The sequence below is a fragment of the Mesoplodon bidens genome, assembly GCF_964165515.1.
Source record: "Mesoplodon bidens genome assembly, chromosome: 4".
NCBI classification, from domain to species: Eukaryota; Metazoa; Chordata; class Mammalia; order Artiodactyla; family Ziphiidae; genus Mesoplodon; species Mesoplodon bidens.
The window spans coordinates 122,286,299-122,307,153 of NC_138160.1; the positions used below are offsets into that span (position 1 = coordinate 122,286,299).

At 37.3% G+C, this 20,855-nt stretch overlaps 1 protein-coding gene across 7 annotated transcripts in view; it reads right to left on the minus strand.

Annotated features, from left to right (window-relative positions):
• Window positions 1–6,757: 6,757 nt before the first annotated feature.
• Window positions 6,758–20,855, minus strand: part of NR3C1 (nuclear receptor subfamily 3 group C member 1) — a 126,423-nt gene continuing 112,325 nt past the window's right edge. For all 7 annotated transcript variants that reach the window (XM_081232056.1, XM_081232053.1, XM_081232051.1 and 4 more), the window contains exons 8-9: window positions 11,240–11,397; window positions 6,758–10,669 (exon numbers count right to left, since the gene is read on the minus strand). In XM_081232056.1, the coding sequence (XP_081088182.1) occupies window positions 10,517–10,669; window positions 11,240–11,397 (311 nt within the window). In that variant the 3' untranslated portion in view covers window positions 6,758–10,516. The remainder of the gene's footprint in view (window positions 10,670–11,239; window positions 11,398–20,855) is intronic.

Below are 20,855 nucleotides of genomic sequence, written 5' to 3' on the forward strand. Positions count from 1 at the left end.
TTCGAGATATGTCCTGTTTCTTAAGGTAGGATTGTATTGCTGTAAACTTCCCTCTTAGAACTGCTTTTGTTGCATCCCATAGGTTTTGGGTCGTCGTGTCTCCATTGTCATTTGTTTCTAGGTATTTTTTAATTTCCTCTTTGATTTTTTCAGTGATCACTTTCTTATTAAGTAGTGTATTGTTTAGCCTCCATGTGTTTGTATTTTTTACAGGTATTTTCCTGTAATTGATATCTAGTCTCATAGCGTTGTGGTCGGAAAAGATACTTGATACAATTTCAGTTTTCTTAAATTTACCAGGGCTTGATTTGTGACCCAAGATATCATCTATTCTGGAGAATGTTCCATGAGCACTTGAGAAAAATGTGTATTCTGTTGTTTTTGGATGGAATGTCCTATAAATATCAATTAAGTCCATCGTGTTTAATGTATCATTTAAAGCTTGTGTTTCCTTATTTATTTTCATTTTGGATGATCTGTCCATTGGTGAAAATGGGGTGTTAAAGTCCCCTACTATGAATGTGTTACTGTCGATTTCCCCTTTTATGGCTGTTAGTATTTGCCTTATGTATTGAGGTGTTCCTATGTTGGGTGCATAAATATTTACAATTGTTATATCTTCTTCTTGGATTGATCCCTTGATCATTATGTAGTGTCCTTCTTTGTCTCTTCTGATAGTCTTTATTTTAAAGTTTATGTTGTCTGATATGAGAATTGCTATTCCAGCTTTCTTTTGGTTTCCATTTGCATGGAATATCTTTTTCCATCCCCTTACTGTCAGTCTGTATGTGTCTATAGGTCTGAAGTGGGTCTCTTGTAGACAGCATATATATGGGTCTTGTTTTTGTATCCATTCAGCCATTCTGTGTCTTTTCGTGGGAGCATTTAATCCATTTACATTTAAGGTAATTATTGATATGTATGTTCCTATTCCCATTTTCTTAATTGTTTTGGGTTTGTTATTGTAGGTCTTTTCCTTCTCTTGTGTTTCTTGCTTAGATAAGTTCCTTTAGCATTTGTTGTAAAGCTAGTTTGGTGGTGCTGAACTCTCTCAGCTTTTGCTTGTCTGTAAAGGTTTTAATTTCTCCATCAAATCTGAATGAGATCTTTGCTGGGTAGAGTAATCTTGGTTGTAGGTTTGTTTTTTGTTTTTTGTTTTGGTACGCGGGCCTCTCACTGTTGTGGCCTCTCCCGTTGCGGAGCACTGGCTCCAGACGCGCAGGCCCAACGGCCATGGCTTATGGGCCCAGCCGCTCCACGGCATGTGGGATCTTCCTGGACCGGGGCACGAACCCGCGTCCACTGCATCGGCAGGCGGACTCTCAACCACTGCACCACCAGGGAAGCCTGGTTGTAGGTTTTTTTCCTTCATCACTTTAAATATGTCCTGCCAGTCCCTTCTGGCTTGCAGAGTTTCTGCTGAAAGATCAGCTGTTAACCTTATGGGGATTCCCTTGTGTGTTATTTGTTGTTTTTCCCTTGCTGCTTTTAGTATGTTTTCTTTGTATTTAATTTTTGAGAGTTTGATTAATATGTGTCTTGGTGTGTTTCTCCTTGGATTTATCCTGTATGGGACTTTCTGTGCTTCCTGGACTTGATTAACTATTTCCTTTCCCATATTAGGGAAGTTTTCAACTATAATCTCTTCAAATATTTGCTCAGTCCCTTTCTTTTTCTCTTCTTCTTCTGGAACCCCTATAATTCAAATGTTGGTGCATTGAATGTTGTCCCAGAGGTCTCTGAGAGTGTCCTCAGTTCTTTTCATTCTTTTCTCTTTATTCTGCTCTGCAGTAGTTATTTCCACTGTTTTATCTTCTAGGTCACTTATCCATTCTTCTGCCTCAGTTATTCTGCTATTGATCCCATCTAGAGTATTTTTAATTTCATTTATTGTGTTGTTCATCATTGCTTGATTCATCTTTAGTTCTTCTAGGTCCTTGTTAACTGTTTCTTGCATTTTCTCTATTCTATTTCCAAGATTTTGGGTCATTTTTACTATCATTCTGAACTCTTTTTCAGGTAGACTGCCTATTTCCTCTTCATTTGTTAGGTCTGGTGGGTTTTTATCTTGCTCCTTTATCTCCTGTGTGTTTTTCTTTCTTCTCATTTTGCTTATCTTACTGTGTTTGGGGTCTCCTTTTTGCAGGCTGCAGGTTCGTAGTTCCTGTTGCTTTTGGTGTCTGTCCCCAGTGGCTAAAGTTGGTTCATTGGGTTGTGTAGGCTTCCTGGTGGAGGGGACTAGTGCCTGTGTTCTGGTGGATGAGGCTGGATCTTGTCTTTCTGGTGGGCAGGCCCATGTCTGGTGGTGTGTTTTGGAGTGTCTGTGGACTTATTATGATTTTAGGCAGCCTCTCTGCTAATAGGTGGGGTTGTGTTCCTGTCTTGCTAGTTGTTTGGCATAGGGTGTCCAGCACTGTAGCTTGCTGTTCGTTGAGTGAAGCTGGGTGGTGGTGTTGAAATGGAGATCTCTGGGAGATTTTTGCCATTTGATGTTATGTGGAGCTGGGAGGTCTCTTGTGGACCAGTGTCCTGAAGTTGGCTCTCCCACCTCAGAGGCACAGCACTGACTCCTGGCTTCAGCACCAAGAGCCTTTCATCCACATGGCTCAGAATAAAAGGGAGAAAAAGTAGAAAGAAAGAAAGAGGGTAAAATAAAATAAAGTAAGATAAAATAAAATAGTTATTAAAATAAAAAAATTATTATTAAGAAAAAAAATTTTTTTAAGTAAAAAAAACCCCAAAAAACGGACGGATGAAACCCTAGGACAAATGGTGAAAGCAAAGCTATACAGACAAAATCTCACACAGAAGCATACACATACACACTCACAAAAAGAGGGAGAGGGGAAAAAATAATGAATCTTGCTCTCAAAGTCCACCTCCTCAATTTGGGATGATTCGGTCTATTCATGTATTCCACAGATGCAGGGTACATCAAGTTGATTGTGGAGATTTAATCCGCTGCTCCTGAGGCCGCAGGGAGGGATTTCCCTTTCTCTTCTTTGTTCGCACAGCTCCTGGGGCTCAGGTTTGGATTTGGCCCCGCCTCTGTGTGTACGTCACCGGAGGGTGTCTGTTCTTCGCTCAGACAGGACGGGGTTAAAGGAGCAGCTGACTCGGGGGCTCTGGCTCATTCAGTCCTGGGAGAGGGAGGGGTGCGGATGCAGGGCGAGCTCGCGGCGGCAAAGGCTGGCGGGACGTTGTACCAGCCTGAGGCACACCATGCGTTCTCCCGGGGAAGTTGTCCCTGGATCCCGGGACCCTGGCAGTGGCGGGCTGCACAGGCTTCCCGGAAGGGAGGTGTGGATAGTGACCTGTGCTTGCACACAGGCTTCTTGGTGGCGGCAGCAGCAGCCTTAGTGTCTCATGCCCATCTCTGGGGTCCGCGCTGTTAGCTGCGGCTCGCAGCTGTCTCTGGAGCTTGTTTAAGCAGCGCTCTTAATCCCCTCTCCTTTTGGGAGGCCTGAGGTCTTCTTCCAGCGTTCAGTAGGTGTTCTGTAGGAGTTGTTCCACGTGTAGATGTATTTCTGGTGTATCTGTGGGGAGGAAGGTGATCTCAGCGTCTTACTCTTCCACCATCTTCCCCCCTGCCAAGCATTTTATTTTTATCTCCATTCCCTGCAATGCTAGCAAACAACCCTAATGGTTTTGGATGACCTAGATTCTTATTTCCAGCATAATCCCGTGTATACTCAAAGACAGTTCTTTCCAAGACGTTGCCACATTAATAGAAAAGCTATGGCTTATTTACATTGTGTACACATATTGACGATTTATGGTGAGGGTATAGAAGGTGAACAGTATAAACTGTCTTTTATTCAAGTGGGTTGGATAGAGTTAGGAAAGTTTTTTGGGTTTCTGATATGGTCTATATCAGCGGTCCCCAACCTTTTTGGCACCAGGGACCGGTTTTGTGGAAGACAATTTTTCCACAGACTTGAGAGGGGGGAAGGTTCAGGAGGTAGTGCGGGCGATGGGAAGCAATGGGGAGCAGCAGAAGCAGCTTCGCTTGCTCGCCCGCTGTCGCTCACCTCGCCTGCTATCGCTCACCTCGCCTGCTATCGCTCACCTCCTGCTGTCCGGTTCCTAACGCGGACTATCAGTCTGCGGCCTGGGGGTTGGGGACCCCTGATCTGTATGAACTGTTCTGAGATTAGCATGTCTGTAACCGAATAAAGTAAAAAATGTTTCCCTAGCAAAATACTGTTTCATTTTAACTGCGAAACAGAAGCTTGATAAAAGAAAAGGAGAGTGCTATAGTTACTAATGCTCTTAAGAGCCACTTACTGCCAGTTAATAGAGATTAGCTGAAGGTCTAAAAAAATATTCAACTAGTGTAAATGCCTCTGTATTTTCAACACCCCAAATCAGGCTCTTACTTGCCAAACTAAATAAATTTTGCATCAATTTTCATTTACAAACAACTGTCTTCCTCACTTTGAGTGTAGCCTATGTGCCCTCTATAGCTTGAAGAAGTAAGTTTGTTGATTTTCCTTTAGGTGTTAGTGAGACAGGTTCCTTGTATATTTGACAAACCAAAGGGTATTGTCATCTCTGGGCAGCTGTTTTTACCATCAACATCCCCAAGGGATAGGACACATGTTTATTTAAAAATTTATTTATTTATGGCTGCGTTGGGTCTTTGTTGGTGCACACGGGCTTTCTCTAGTTGCGGCGAGCAGGCGCTCCTCTTTGTTGCGGTGCACAGGCTTCTCACTGCGGTGGCTTCTCTTTGTTGCGGAGCCCAGGCTCTAGGCGCGCATGCTTCAGTAGTTGTGGCTCACTGGCTCTAGAGCGCAGGCTCAGTAGTTGTGGCGCACAGGCTTAGTTGCCCCGTGGCATGTGGGATCTTCCCAGACCAGGGCTCAAACCTGTGTCCCCTGCATTGTCAGGCGGATTCTTAACCACTGTGCCACCAGGGAAGCCCAGGACACATGTTTTTAAGAGAAGGAATTATCATTGTTAAATGTCTAAGTCAAAATCGATATGGTAGTAAAAATGATTAGATTAAATGAGATCATGTCAAAAAGCTGATATAGAATGGTCAATATGGGTTCATTTAATCTAGTTAGGAGCTTTGTATTAATAATTTCTCAGTAGTGCTTAAGAATATGGACTTTTGAGCCAGATGTCCAGTGTTTAAAAAAAAAAAAAAAAAGTTGTACTTAACTGCTTCCAAGCTTTGTGACCTAGGCAAGTTAGTTGTTTAAGCCACAGTCTCCTCATATTAATACAATGAGGTTAATAGTACTACTTTATAGTAGCACTTTATAGGGTTGCTAAGTTTAAATGAGAGAATATATTGAAACATGATGCCTGGCACAAAGTAAGTGCTCAGTAAATGTGAAACACTAGCTTAGTTTAACAACAGAAAAGCAACACCAGTTCCCTGGGAGCTTGTAGACTAGAGGCATGTTCTCTGACATGGGATAAATGTGGCCTCATTACAAAGATTTTTCATTCAAACTTCAATAAAATGGGAGTTAGTTAGCAGGTATGAATCAGTTTAAACTCTGAGCTTTTCCCCTTTTTTTATAAAATAGAGTTAATATCTTCCTCAGAACTTGTTTTTATTTCATTCATTTATTGGGTAGGCGAGGATTAACTAGTCTACTGTATGGGAAAGTGTTCTACAAATGTAAGGTTAATACTTGAGGTGAATGGGAAAGCAATAATGTGTATACATACTACTGCCATATCATCTGGCACTTCTGCATTGCACCTTAAGACACGGGGAAAGGAGGTTTGTTGTATACACTTTTGCAAGTGACTGAGGGTAGCAACAGTATTTTTCTTGTTCATATTCTAGCTTCAGTATTTATCATATAGTGGGTACATAGCAAATACGTGGTCCACATATGATGGGTAAGGCAAACTTGGTTTTAAAATCATAATACCCTTAGGGATGGAGGTCACTTGTGGAGAGAAGAGTATTGATAGGAAAGTTTGTTAGATCATCCAGTTCATGGATATGACCTGAACACAGTATGCTGCTTTTGGAAATACTATATAGATTGTATAGAAGAGCTGGCTTACCATTTTACCCCTTCTGCTTTTATTGTCTATAATGTGCAACATTGCTATATTTACTAAATGTTTATGTCCTTTTCTGGAGAAAGAGCTGATTTTAAATTAAGATAAGAATTTTGACTAGATAATACATTTATTTACATAAAATATCAATTTTCATGATAAAGAAAGACTGTTACAGTTGGAGAAGGCTTAGGAGTGAGTGAGTTCTTCCTTCCCTTAATAGCCTTTGCAGTAGTTGGTACATGACCATTTGAGGCATAGATGGGACAGTCTTTGGGTCTTTGAAGCCAGGGTTAAGCTCATTTTGAATTTCTGCCATATTAACATGTAACCATTGCCACATGGACATTTAAATGTCCACTTTAGCATCTTACGTCTTCCTGAAGTGGTAACTCCACCTTCAGTAGAAGAGGGAGGGAAAAAGCAGGAAAATTGGAACTGCATGAGTTCTACAAAAGCATGTTGGAGTCATATAATGAAAAAGCAGATTCTTTTTTATTATGTTTCTCCATATTTGGCATTGCTGTAAATGGCTAACTAACATTTACTGCCAATTCAGTACAAATGTGTGGTTTGGTAATACCAGAACAGCAAATTTAAATGAAAAATAAAAGTTAAACATTTCCACACAAGATTTTACAGTCTGACATTTCACTGCGTAGGTAAAAAGACACTTTTTTTTTAAACTACAGATTATTATTCAGCATGAATAAAAAACTACAACTTTTATTTTTAAACAGGAGTCACTGGTTTTAATTTTTACACATTTTAAAATTACTTTGATAAAAAATAATGAAAAAGCTTCTTAATAATGCCATACACAGTATAATATAGATTTGTCCCCATTATATAGCATTTGTTTAATATACAAAATAGAATATTGACACACTTGAATCTATGTGTAGTTAAGCAAGTTATTCGAGGAGGGTATTTTCATACAGCCTTTCATCAGAAAATAAAATCCTTCTTTGAGGCATTTTCTAGAGAGAAGGTAATCCTTTCCCAAAAACCTGGTAACTAATCCTTGGTGGACCAGGCTGACTGAAAACGATGAACTTTCATTCCAAGTGGTTAACATGTCCTCCTTACACTCTTATTTTCTCCTCCAATTCTCAAACCAGGCACAGAAAAACACTTTCTTCTACAGCTACAGTCTTTTGGGTGATCCACCAAGATCAAAATCTCACTGAGGGCTGCCACAGTTCTTGACTTCTATCAGATCAAAGTATAATAATATTGTTTATCTCATGGCGATGTAGTTTTAGGATATTTAACAGAGAACTAAAATGATAAGACTTAACGATAATAGGTTGTGTAGATAGATAAGTGAAATTGGAATTGCTCATTCTCCCATCCCCCAGTTCTGAAATGAGGCTGGCTTTCCTTTATATGCATATCCAGAGCTCATCCTATGCTAAATATTAAGCTCTTCATAAACACTAATCATGCTAGTTTTCCTTTTTGGGTGTCTTTTTTTTTTTTTTTTTCAGGAGAAGGAAGGTGCTCTTTTTAGGGTCCCCTCATAGTTTTAGACAGTTGGGTATACATATCCCAAAGCACTTGTATAGTATCCCATAGCAAGGCCTAAAAATACAGAGAGGGTCACTTTTCTCCACCAGTAATTAAAAATACTTTTCAGGATTTGTTGTGAGTCACCTAGGCACGTCACCTCTCGCTGAAATTACTACAAACGTCAACAGTTTGGGATGGCAAGATACCACATACATAGAAGATGAAGCTGCTTTCAAATAGCACCATAGCTTTCTTCACTTAAATCCATAATTATACTCACATATAATTCAGGTAAATTTCTTCTTTCCCACATATCCTAAATTGTCACAGCTTCTTTTTCCATTTAATGTACAGCCTCCTATAGTTTTATGAGTGTCAGTCCATTTCCTTTTAACCACAAAGTGCACATATCTTTTATTCACTGAGCTCTATTTTTGGGGAGCCAAGGTCGTTGGGGCTAAAGTCCAGATTCCCGTGTGATGTGCATTCTGCAGCGTTCTATAAATGAATAATTATCTTTCAGAAGCTCTTTCTGAAACGTAACACTGTCGCTGATGATAATATTCAAGCGGTATTTCTTAGGCACCAAAAATTTCACATCCAGCTGGGTTACAAACCATTTTAAAATACTTTGAGATCAATTTAAACAATTACAAAGGAATAGCCCCTTTTAGAGAGCATTCAAAAAGCAAATGATTACATTTTTTATTAAATAATTTCTCTAAAATACCGAAAAATAACATTCAAAAAGCATTCAAAGAAAACATAAACATGTCCTCATTTGGAAATGAACTCTTGTAGGAAAGAAAGGAATTAGTGTATTATTGGCAACCTATGAGATTCTGCACTATTTACATATTGCTGGTACCTCTATGCATATTATTGCCAAACTTCTAAAGCCTCTGTTTTTATTAAACTGTTGGAGAGGCCGTACGTGATGGTGCCTGTAGGTGTGTAAGCACCACCTTTCTGTCCCCTGATTACACACTTCAGTGCAAGGGGAGGTTCAGTAAACTAAACCTGCGCGGACAGACTCACTGTTGGAATGAGAAGGGTGGCCATTCTGGGAGGCAGAGGGTTACTTCCTCTCTGACCTCAATGGGACGGAGCCTCGAGAACCTTCACAGCACACAGGGCCAGTCTCCATTTCCCTCTTCCTCTAGAGCAGACCTGTTTGGTTTCTGAGCCCACTGCTGCCTGTATGAATGCTCGCACACATTATAAATCATAGAGGTTATCCGTCAACATTTCTTTGACCCCTACAAAAAATATATAACATGTCATGATAAAACAATCTCATCTAAAAATCATTCTTATTTTACACTATACAAGCTATTTTACAATCATTTTAATAAATTGCATGTAAAGCTGCAGTAGCCCTTCCCTTCCCAGATTAGTGAATACCAATATGATATATATCTGAAACTATAACTAAATATAAAAATATATTAGAAGTTTCATATTTTTAATATTAGATTTTCAGTTTTCTATTACACAAATAATTTGGCCACCTTGAATAGAAATCAAATTTCTTGTGGCTTAGTAAATACAAGTTTTTGAGTTTACAGAAAGTTGGTAAGGTGCACACAGAAAGGGCTACTACAGCTTCTATCTTGTTTAAAATGATAATTTTCAACAGTGAGGAGGAGAAATTCACATGACTTTTGTTGAACTCCATGGCACACATAAGGATGTGAGGGATGTATAGTTTTACGAACATGGAAGTCTGACATATAGTCCTAAATCAGAAAAAATCAGTAGCTGAGCTTTCCTATACCCCCAGGAAAGAAAGACCAATTGGTGACAAATGGGAATGTGAAAATGGGTGTCTAGCCACTTTTGCCATATTACAGATTTGGGGGGGGGTGCGTAAAGTTTAGTGGGAGGAATTACTTGGACAGATTAAAATCTTCTCAGCTGTGTTTCAGCTGGTTATCTGGAATCATAACTTTTAAGAAGTTATACAAACTACAACAAAAGGTCCTGAAAGACAGTTTACCAACTTTCTTGCCATCTAACCATTGCAGAGATAGGGCATTAGGTACAAACAGGGCCTCTTGGTAGTTTTATTATTTTTATTTTTTATTTTTTTATTTTTTTTAATTAGTCTTTTGTAATCCATGGTTTACCCAGCAGGTCACTGGACTAGGGGCTCTACACCAGTTAGGACGGTTCATTTGCACAATCTATATAATTCTCCACTGAAGCAGATATGTACAAAATATGAGCTTTTTTGACAAGAAAACTGGAGATTTGAGTCAATTTTTGTGGTCTTCTGATAGCTAAGTGCCATCAGGTTAGAAGCACCAACCCATTTTCACACAGAAGATTAATGTTTAGAGTTTATTTAGGAAAGCTATGAACTAGCTGCCCATCTTAAACAGCTGTACAATAACTTGAATACAAAAATTATGTAAGAAAAAATGAGCAAGCATAGTTCACTGAATATAAAGGAAATTGTTAAAACCAGACAGTAATAGCTATAAAAGGCACAACTTCCCTTTTCTGATATACACTTGTAAACTTTTTTCAGGTTTCCATGCATAAATCAAAAAATGCTATCCTAACTATACAGGGGAAAATACACCAACAAAAAGTCTAGAAAATTTTGTCCAGCCAACTGTGAAAAGTATGAGCAGAAAGTTCAGCACACAGACTTCAGGCACTGGTGGTTTAGGTGCCATCCTTCTCTGAAAGTGGAGCTTACCCCCATGTTATTGTTTCTAATTTCTGGGATCCACCAACTATCACTTTCTACTTTTCCCATCACTGAAAAGTGATGGCTCAACTGCTTCTGTTGCCAAGTCTTGGCCCTCTATAAACCACATGTAGTGCGTATTTAAAACAAAACAAAAACCAAAACCAGACAAAAACAAAAAAAAGAAAAAACTGCTACAGGACAGATTGACAGTGTGTACAATAAAAGCTATAAATTCAACTTTCTTTAAGGCAACCTTTCTTATTAAGGCAGTCACTTTTGATGAAACAGAAGTTTTTTGATATTTCCACTTGAATATTTTGGTATCTGATTGGTGATGATTTCAGCTAACATCTCTGGGAATTCAATACTCATGGTCTTATCCAAAAATGTTTGGAAGCAATAGTTAAGGAGATTTTCAACCACCTGCAAGAGAATATATAGTAATGAACAGTCAAAAAATTAGCAGTAGGGATATCTCATGCTTGTTGTTGGCCTCTTTTTTTAAATTTCTGACTTAGAATATACCAATCTCTGCTGGAATTCCCCAGGTGAAAAAGAAGTTTACCTAAATAAAATGAGCACTCAGGTACCAAAAATCTTTGAATTTCTTTAATTGTATATAGAATTATATGGAATTAAGTATTTTGTGAAGAATTGCAGCACCATAGTATATGAAGGACACATTCGAACTTACTGGATAAATGCATACAAAAATAAGGAATTCTACCTTTTAAAAAAATAGTGCTGTTAAATTCTGTACTAGCATCATGATGTTAGATGCACATAACTAGATGAAACAGTATTTCATAATTGGTCTTAGGAGAAATGTGTGCCAAGCTGAACTTTACAGGTTGAAATCAAACCATCACAAAAATCCATAAATGGGAAAAAAAAAACCCAACAACTACTGGTATATAATTATATACACTAATCAGGACATACTTTATGTCTCAGAAAATTCTTTTGATATTTGGATTTTTGTTTGACACTTACATCATGCATGGAGTCCAAGAGTTTTGTCAATTGGTAAAACCGCTGCCAGTTCTGACTGGAGTTTCCTTCCCTCTTGACAATGGCTTTTCCTAGCTCTTTGATGTAGGTCATTCTAATTTCATCAAATAGCTCTTGACTCTTCAAACCTTCCTTAGGAACTAAAAGGTTAAGATGTAATCAATTAAAGAATTTTCTTGTGATAACTTTTCATTTATACAAGTAGGCTATTTATTAGTAGTAGCACATTTCATGATTTACATAGTCTTATCTGTTCTTAATGCACTCCATTAAAACATAAGCATTTTTGAAGGATTATGAAACTACAGCCATGAGAGAATATGGGATAATAGAAAATTGGAGGACTTAACTTTGGGTTTATCACTTTGTTTCTCATCTATGAATGGAGCTGGTAAACACCTTCCTCCCTAGTTCACAAAGCTAATTTGAAGACCAAATAAATAATACATTGACTGTCATTCTGCCCTTGAGTTTAATTCTAGTACAGACATAGACGGTTTCAACAAAACAGTGTTTATTCTTCCAATTACATCTTGGAATGTCTGTGATATCACCAGTCAATTAGGACCTTAAAATCAGCATGCAGTACATTTTATTAATCAATGTGTTAACATACTGAGTTGGTATAATTCCAATCTAAAAAGAAATTTGATTTTTTATGTGGCTTATATATATGCCTTACTGGGGAGCAAATATCTGCCTTTCCTTATGTATAGAAATATAGAAAATACCTCATGGACCATAAAGTTGGTATAAAATCAGTTTTTTATACTATTCTTCAAAAAATGATGCCAGTAAGAAGGACTGTGAACAGAGAGTTAACCATGGTTTCACTTAGTCTTGCAGAGATTATGACTTATGTGGATGCTACATTTCTGAAAGTGTGCTCCAGTTCTGTGTTAATGATGATTAGGGAAAAAAGGATTTGATGGTCAGAACTTAGCAAAACTAAGTGTATAATACAAAGTTAGGCAGATTTCTGGATTTCAGGACTGCTCAGAGCTATAATTACACACTCTCTAGGGAGGGGAACACATTGTTTCCCCAACTTAAACTTCATTGCTGCTGACATCTTAGAAAATGCTGGAACAGAGGAAAAGCAGTGGGTTCAGGAGAAGGAAGTCTTTTTCATTCTTACTTGCCCTGTGGACTTGAGTATAACCTCCCTGAGCCCGTTTCCTACTCTTTCTCAGTGAATTAAAAAAATTTTTTATTTAAACAAATTTAGATATAATTAGTATATAACATTACATTAATTTCAGGTGTATAACACAATGATTCAATATTTGTATATACTGCAAAATGATCACCACAGTAAGTCTAGTTAACATCCATCACCATAAATTGTTACAAAACTTTTCTTGTGATCAACTTTTTAAGATTTTACCCTTAGCAATTTTCAAATATACAGTATCATATTATTAACTGTAGGCACCCTGCTGTACATCTCCATGAATTATTTATTTCATAGCTAGAAGTTTGTACTCTCTAAACCCTTCACCCATTTCTCCCATCCCCCAACACCACCACCCCCAACACACACACAACTCTGGTATCCGCCAGTTTGTACTCTGTGCCCATGAGCTTTTTAGATTCCACATACAAGTAAGATTATATGGTATTTGTCTTCTCTCACTTATTTCACTTAGCATAATGCCCTCAAGGTCCATCCACGTTGTTGCAAATGATGAGATTTCATTCTTTCTTATGGCTGAGTAATATTCCAGCGAATATATATACCACATTTTCTTTATGCAGTCATCCATCAGCGGACACTTAGGCTGTTTCCATATCTTGGCTATCATAAATTAATCTGCAGTGAACGTGGGGGTGCACTTCTCTTTTCCATATCTTTTTTCCTATGGTTAAATACCCCAAAATGGAATTGCTGGATCATACAGTAGTTCTACTTTTAATTTGCTGAAAAACCTCCATACTGTTTTCTATAGTGGCTGCACCAATTTACATTACCTGAAGAGTGCACAAAGGTCCCCTTTTTCTCCACACCCTTGCCAACACTTGTTATATTTGGGCTTTTTGGTAATAGTCATTCTAACAGATGTAAGGTGTGGTTTTGATTTGCACGCATTTCCCTGATGACTAATGATGTTAAGCACCTTCTTAGTACTTGTGGACTGTTTGTATGTCTTTGTGAGATGTCTGTTCAGGTCCTTCGCCCATTTTAAAAACCAGGGTATTTGTTTTTTTGCTATTGAGTTGTATGAGTTCTTTATATGTTGTGGATATTAACCCCTAATCAGATATATGATTTGCAAATATTTCCTCTCATTTGGTAGGTTGCCTCTTCATTCTGTTAATGGTTCCCTTTGCTGTGTAGAAGCTCTTTAGTTTGATATAGCCTCATTTGTTTATTTCGCTTTTTGTTGCCTTGGCTTATGGTGTCCAATCCGAAAAATCAACCCCAAGACGGACATCAAGGAGCTTACGGCCTATGTTTTCTTCTAGAACTTTTATGATTTCAGGACTTATGTTCAAGTCTGATGTATTTTGAGTTAATTTTTGTGTATGGTGTAAGATAGTGGTCCAGTTTCATTCTTTTGCATGTAGGTGTCCAGTTTTCCCAACATCTTTACTGAAGAGACCGTCGTTTCCCCATTGTATACTGTTGGCTCCTTTGTCGGTATACGCACGGCTGTATTTCTTGGCTCTCAATTATGTTCCATTGATCTATGTGAATGGTTTTATGCCAGTACCATACTGTTTAGTGACTACAGCTTTATAATATAGTTTGAAACCAGGGCGTGTGTTCAGCTTTGCTCTTCTTTCTCAAGATTGCTTTGGCTATTCTGGGTCTTTTATGCTTCCATACAAATTTTAGGATTGTTTGTTCTGTATCTGTGACAAATGCCATAGGAACTTTGATAGGGATTGCACTGAATCTGTTGATTGCTTTGAACAGTATGGACATTTTAACAATATTAATTCTTCCAATACATAAGCACAGAATGTCCATTTATTTTTTATTTCCTTCAGTTTCTTTCACTGAAACGTCTTAGTTTTCAGCGTACAAGTCTTTTACCTCTGTGGTTAAATTTATTCCTATGTTTTTTTATTCTTTTTGATGCAACTGTAAATGGAATTATTTTCTTAATTTTTTGTAAATTGAATTTGTATCCTGCAACTTCACTGAATTTATTAGTTCAAACAGTTTTTTTGATGGCATCTTTAGGGTTTTCTATTTATAAAATCAGATAATCTGCAAATAGTGAGGGTTTTACCTCTTAAAAAATTTTTTTTCAAATAGTTTTATTGATTACAATTAAACAGGCAGTAATAATTAGACCACCCAGGATGTGCAGACCCCAGTTAGAGTTTTACTTCTTCCTTTTTGATTTGGATGCCTTTTATTTCTTTTTCTTGCTTAACTGCTCTGGCTAGAACTTCCAGTACTAGGTTGACTAGAAGTGGCTAGAGTGGGCATCCTTGTCTCTCATTCCTTATTTCAGAGGAAAAGCTTTCAGCTTTTCACCACTGAGTATGACATTAGCTGTGGGCTTGTCATGTATGGCCTTTATTATGTTCGGGTACCCTATCTCTATACTGGGTTTGTTGAGAGTTTTTATCATAAATGGATGTTGAATTTTTTTTAACATCTCTATTGGAGTATAATTGCTTTACAATAATAGTGTGTTAGTTTCTGCTGTGTTACAAAGCGAATCAGCTATACATATATCCCCATATCTCTTCCCTCTTGCGTCTCCCTCCCATGGATGTTGAATTTTGTCAAATGCTTTTTCTACATTTATTGAGATGATCATATGTTTTTATCCTTCATTTTTTTAATGTGGTATATCACTCTCATAGGATTTTGGTTAGGATTAGACCAAAGAATACATATGAAAACATCTTGATTCCATAAAGCAAAGTTGACACTTCTGAGATGTCAGTATTAGTGTGAAAATGAAGGCCACTTAATCAGGAGTGATACTCTTATCACTGCCATGTTTAAAGTGGGTTAATTTTTACACATTATTATATTATAAATAATCTAGTTATTGCTAATTTTTAAAATAATGACTGCTTATTTATAAATTTTTTTCCCTGCTGGTTGTCCTCTTCTAAAAATAATTAGGGGAGAAATCCTATTCAGTATTTATATTTAAAAGAATTTCATCCATTCCAAATTACCCCCAATAATCCTTGGGATTTTTGCTTTATGTAGTTCAGGGCCATATATTCAGAATTATTTTCCTGGTGAGTAGAATGCTTTATCTAATGAGTATCTTTAAATATAGAACTGTTTTGGGGGGCCTTAGAGTCTATTTTGATAATAATGTAGCTGCTTCAGCTTTCTTTTGGGTGAAGCAGTGGTCAGCAATGACCTACTACATGCAGCCTGTTTTTGTAAATAAAGTTTTACTGAAACACAGCCATACCTGTTCTCCTTAAGTATTGTTGATGACTGTGGTCACGTCACAAGGGGCAGAGTTTGAGTACTACTGACAGAGACTGTATGCAAAGCTGAAAACATTTACCATCTGGCCTTTTACAGAAAGTTTGCCACCACTGGGTTACACTATGCATAGTGTATCAGCCACTCAACATCTTTATTTAGGTATATCTCTTATAAATAGCACAAAGTTGGACTGTTTTCTTAATCCAGTCTTGCACTTTCTATATCTTTTCATCTTGGAGCCTTGGAGCATTTAATTCATCTATATTTAATGAAATTGCTGATATATTTGAATTTATTTGTACTATCTATTTGTTACTTCCTCTTATCATGCCTTTGTTTATGCTTCCCCACCCACTGCCTCTCATTTCTTTTATTCTTTTGGATTGGTTTTTCTTACCATGTTCTCCCTCCAACCCCTCATGGTTTGGTATGTACTTTGTATACTCTGTACACTCTATTTCTTGTTGTCATCCTTGAAATTTAAACTCATTTTTAACTTATCAAACTTGCCTTTTAAAAAAAATAAATGTATTTATTTTATTTATTTATCTTTGGCTGCAGTGGCTCTTTGTTGCTACGTGCAGGCTTTCTGTAGTTGGGGCGAGTGGGGGCTATCCTGTAGCGGTGCGCAGGCGTCTCTTGTTGCGGAGCAGGGGCTCTAGGTGCGTGGGCTTCAGTAGTTGTGGCATGTGGGCTTATTAGTTGTGGCTCGCAGGCTCTAGAGTGCAGGCTCAGTAGTTGTGGTGCACAGGCTTAGCTGCTCCACAGCATGTGGGATCTTCCCGGACCAGGGCTCAAACCCATGTCTCTGCATTGGCAGGGGGATTCTTAACCACTGTGCCACCAGGGAAGCCCACCTTCTTGCCTTCTTGCATGTATGTAATTATTGTGTACTTTAGTTCTATTTTTTAACTCCCCAAAGACACTATTACTGTTATACAGTGTTAGTTTAAATGTATCTAAATATTTACCACTTTCTTTGTTCTTTTTTCTCTCTTTAAAGATGGGATTACTTTCCTTAGCCTAAGTATATCCTTTAATATTACTTTACTGAGGATCTGTGGTGGCACATTTTCTTTTGACCTTCATTTAAAAAAAAAAGGACTGGGCTTCCCTGGTGGCACAGTGGTTGAGAGTCCGCCTGCCAATGCAGGGGACGTGGGTTCGTGCCCCGGTCCGGGAAGATCCCACATGCCGTGGAGCGGCTAGGCCCGTGAGCCATGGCCGCTGAGCCTGCGCATCCAGAGCCTGTGCTCCGCAACGGGAGAGGCCACAACAGTGAGAGGCCCGCGTACCGCAAAAAAAAAAAAAAAGAAAAGAAAAGAAAAAAAAAGGACTATTGGTATACTTAGGCCTTTCAAATTTAAAGTGGTTGAGATATCTGGATTAATATCTACATGTCTGTGACTGTTTTCTACTCACTCTTGTTATTTCCTTTTTTCTTCCTTTTCTAGTTTTTATTGTGTTTCATATGATTCTATTTTTCTCTCCTCTCAGTATATCATTACTTCTTTTTAAAATTGTGTTTAGTGGCTGCCCTAGAGTTTGCAATGTACATTTACAACTAATCTACATCTCCTTTCAAATAGCACTGTACTATTTTATAGGTAGTGCAGGTGTCCTTAAAACAGAGTATTCCCAATTCTTCACCCCCATCCTTTTAACATTGCTAACATTCATTTCACTTATCCATGTTATAATTATCCCATACACTGTTGCTATTATTACTTTAAACAGTTATTAGATTAATTAAGAAGAAAAATGAAATTTTATTTTCATCTATTCCTTCTCTAGAGCTCTTCCTTTAAGTAGATCTGTGTTTCTGAACTAAATTAATCTCCTTTCCTCAGCAGAAGTTATTTTAACATTTTATGCAAGGAAGGTCTTCTAGCGACTAATTCTCCCAGATTCTTTTCTGAGAAAGTCTTCCTTTTGCCTTCACTTATGAAGGGTACTTTCACTGGACACCAGATCTTACATGGGTGATCTTTTTCTTTCTTTCAACACTAAATAGTTCACTGCCTTCTTGCTTGCATGGTTTCTAATGAGAATTCGAATGTAATTTTTATCCTTATTCCTTTATAAGGAACAAGTAAGCTGTTTTTTCCTCTGGCCTCTTTCAAGAGGCCAGTAACCAATAACTTTGGTTATTGTCTTTGGTTTTCTGTAATTTGAGTAAAATATGCCTAGGTGTAGATTTTTTGCTATTTATTTATTTTTCTGGGTATTTTCCGAGCTTCCTGGATCTGTGCTTTGGCGTCTGTCATTAATTTTGGAAATTTATTGGCCTCTATTGCTTCAAATATTTCTTCTGTTCCTCCCTTTCTTTTACTTTTGATATTCCCATTACTTGTAGGTTACACCTTCTGTAATTGTCCTCACAGTTCTTGAATATTTTGTTGCATTTTTTTTCATTTCTTTTTCTCTTTGCATTTGAGTCTGGGAAGTTTCTACTGAGGTATTTTCAAGCTCAGTGATTCTTTTCCTTGGCTGTGTCAAATCTGATGAGCCCAGCATTCTTCATTTTCATTACAGTATTTTTAATTTCTAGCATTTCGTTTTAATTCTTTCTTAGAGTTTCTACCTCTCTGCTTACAAAACCCATATATTCTTGTATGTTTACTTTTTCCATTAGAGCCCTTAATATATTAATTGTTGTTATTTTAAATTCCCTGTCTGATAATTATAACATCAGTGTCATGTCTGAGTCTGGTTTTGATGCTTTTCTCTCCAGATTGTAGTTTTAAATTTCTTGCTGGAAGCTGGATATGACATATCAGAACTGAGGTAATTAATTAGGCTTTTAATCTGGCTAGGAGCAGGTTGTGTTTAAGGCTTGCTGAAGCTACAGGCATTAAGAGGTTTCAGTTTCCTCTAATTTCCTTGTTCTTATTTTTTTCCCCCTGTTGTCTTTGAGTTTCCCTAAGAACACCTTCTTAAACAGCTGTGTTCTGTAGCTCTCCCAGTTGTAATTCTGGATTATACTGGAACTCTGTTAATATGGTTGTCAGGTGCTGGGGATGTGGAGTGTTTTATAACTTTTATGGTTAAATCTCAGGTTTTTCTTTTTTCTTTTTTTTAAATTAATTATAGTAGGCCTGAGTCCCTAGGCTCTGACCTTTAGATGTGCTTCTGAACCTTTTTTTCCCTCCTTCTCCTCCCTTACATGAGATACGAAGGTAAAGGGGGCTGGAATTATCTATTTGCCCTTTTCTCCAGGTCAGAAACATGAGGGAATCTTTCTCTGATCTTCACCTTGAAAACCTGGTGGGGCTTCTGGAGGTAAACCCCAGAAAACTGTGGGGGACACCCCCCTAAGACTGGGTCCCCAGAGTTTTTAACATGCCAGCTATTCTTCACTTGATCTCCAGAAATTCATCAAAAATACTGTAAGTGTTCCTATGTTACTGGCTCCAGTAGCTTCTGTTTCCAGAAAGCTGATCTTGGCTGAGCTTCTCTGTATTTGCCTGTTTCTCCAGATTTTCAGGTAGTGGTTTGCCCTGTGACCTTACTTCACTGATGGATCTAAAAAAAAAAAAAAGTCATTGACTGTCAGTTTGCTCAGCTTTTAATTATTTGTGAGGTTGGGAGTGATAACTGCCAAGCTCTTTAATTGTGAGAGCTGAAACTGGAAAGCCACTCTCATTTTTCATTTTTTTTTCCTTAGCTTTCTGAAAAAACTTACTCCACTTTCTTCAATTGCTGCTGTTCTGGAAAGTTTTCAGCCATTATATCTTTTCACCTTTCATTCTGGATCTCTGATGATTATAATAAGACCAGAGCTTTTTTCAACTGGTGTGCTATGAATGGGTTACGAATGTGTTGATAATGTCTGTTATGCTGGTCACCACTGGTTGCAAGTAGCCTTATTCATTTACCTCATTGTGCTATGTATGAATGCTATTTTTTATGTTCATTATGACACGAAAAGAGTTGTGAAGCACTGTTTTAGACCTCCCTCAATCATGCCTCTTATTGTTATTCATTTACATACATACATAACACACATATAAATATGAATACATGCACATGTATACACACATATATATGCATCTTAAAAATTGTATTCTGGCTAATTTCTTCAGATATGTATTTCAGTTTAAACTCTCTTCAAATGTGTCTAATCTGCCTTTACAGCCATCATTGTTTTTTTTTGTTTGTTTTTACAATTGCACTTGTCTTTAAACTTACTAAGTATACTAATTTACCAGGCGTTGCAAATATCCTCTAAGAGAAAGCTAGCTTCAGAATGCAGCTTACCTCTTTCAGTACCTGCCTGCACAAAGTTTTAGTCCAGCATTTTTAGCAGGAGGTAAGGATACCTATCAATCAGTGTTCTATCAGAATAGAAGTCTAATTATATCTTAAGGTATGTATTTTCATTCTTCTGATTTGATTTTATTTTTAAAGAACCAGTGTTATATACTGGTTCAATTTACTTTTTCTTATCATCTACAATAAAAAAAAAACCATATAGCTCAGTGAGTCTGGAATGTATAAAACTTAAAGCATCATTTTTTACCAGTAAGGTTAGTCAGTATCTTAGCACTGACCTGTACCTGGATATTACCAATCAAAATGATTCATGATCAGAAATTTAATTGTTTCCTCAAACAACATCAAGCTCACTTCTTTAACAAGAGTACTGCTACAGGTAACCTTAAAAATTAGTATTTTTAATGGGTTGTGGAAATTTTTCTTACTTTGATTGAAATATTAATATTCCTTAAATCTAGTGACATTAAGCAACCTTTTGTAAAATGAAGATAGTATGAAAGCATTAATATTGATGTGTGCTTTGGAAAAGCTTAGCTATAGTCATGTGCAGCATCCATAGCTTACAGTTATTTAGCAACTTTGAAACCACAGTTACTAATGGAATGAAGCCTTCTTTTATTAGTTGTTGAAAATGCCACATTTTTACTAAGATAGATAAAGATACTTTGTATTTTTCAAAAGTTTTCTAGTATGCCTTTGCTAACTGAAAGTAGTCTCACTGAAGTTCATATACCAATAACTTCATCCAAACTTTCAAGATTGTTCTATAAACTTTAGATAGAATACCTCTGTCCAGCAGTCCAGCTCCAGTGCTGCATTAACCAACCTTCTAATAGTAATCAAGCACACCTTTTGTAGGTTATATCTTTTTCTCCCATAATTTTTTTAAATTAATTTTTATTG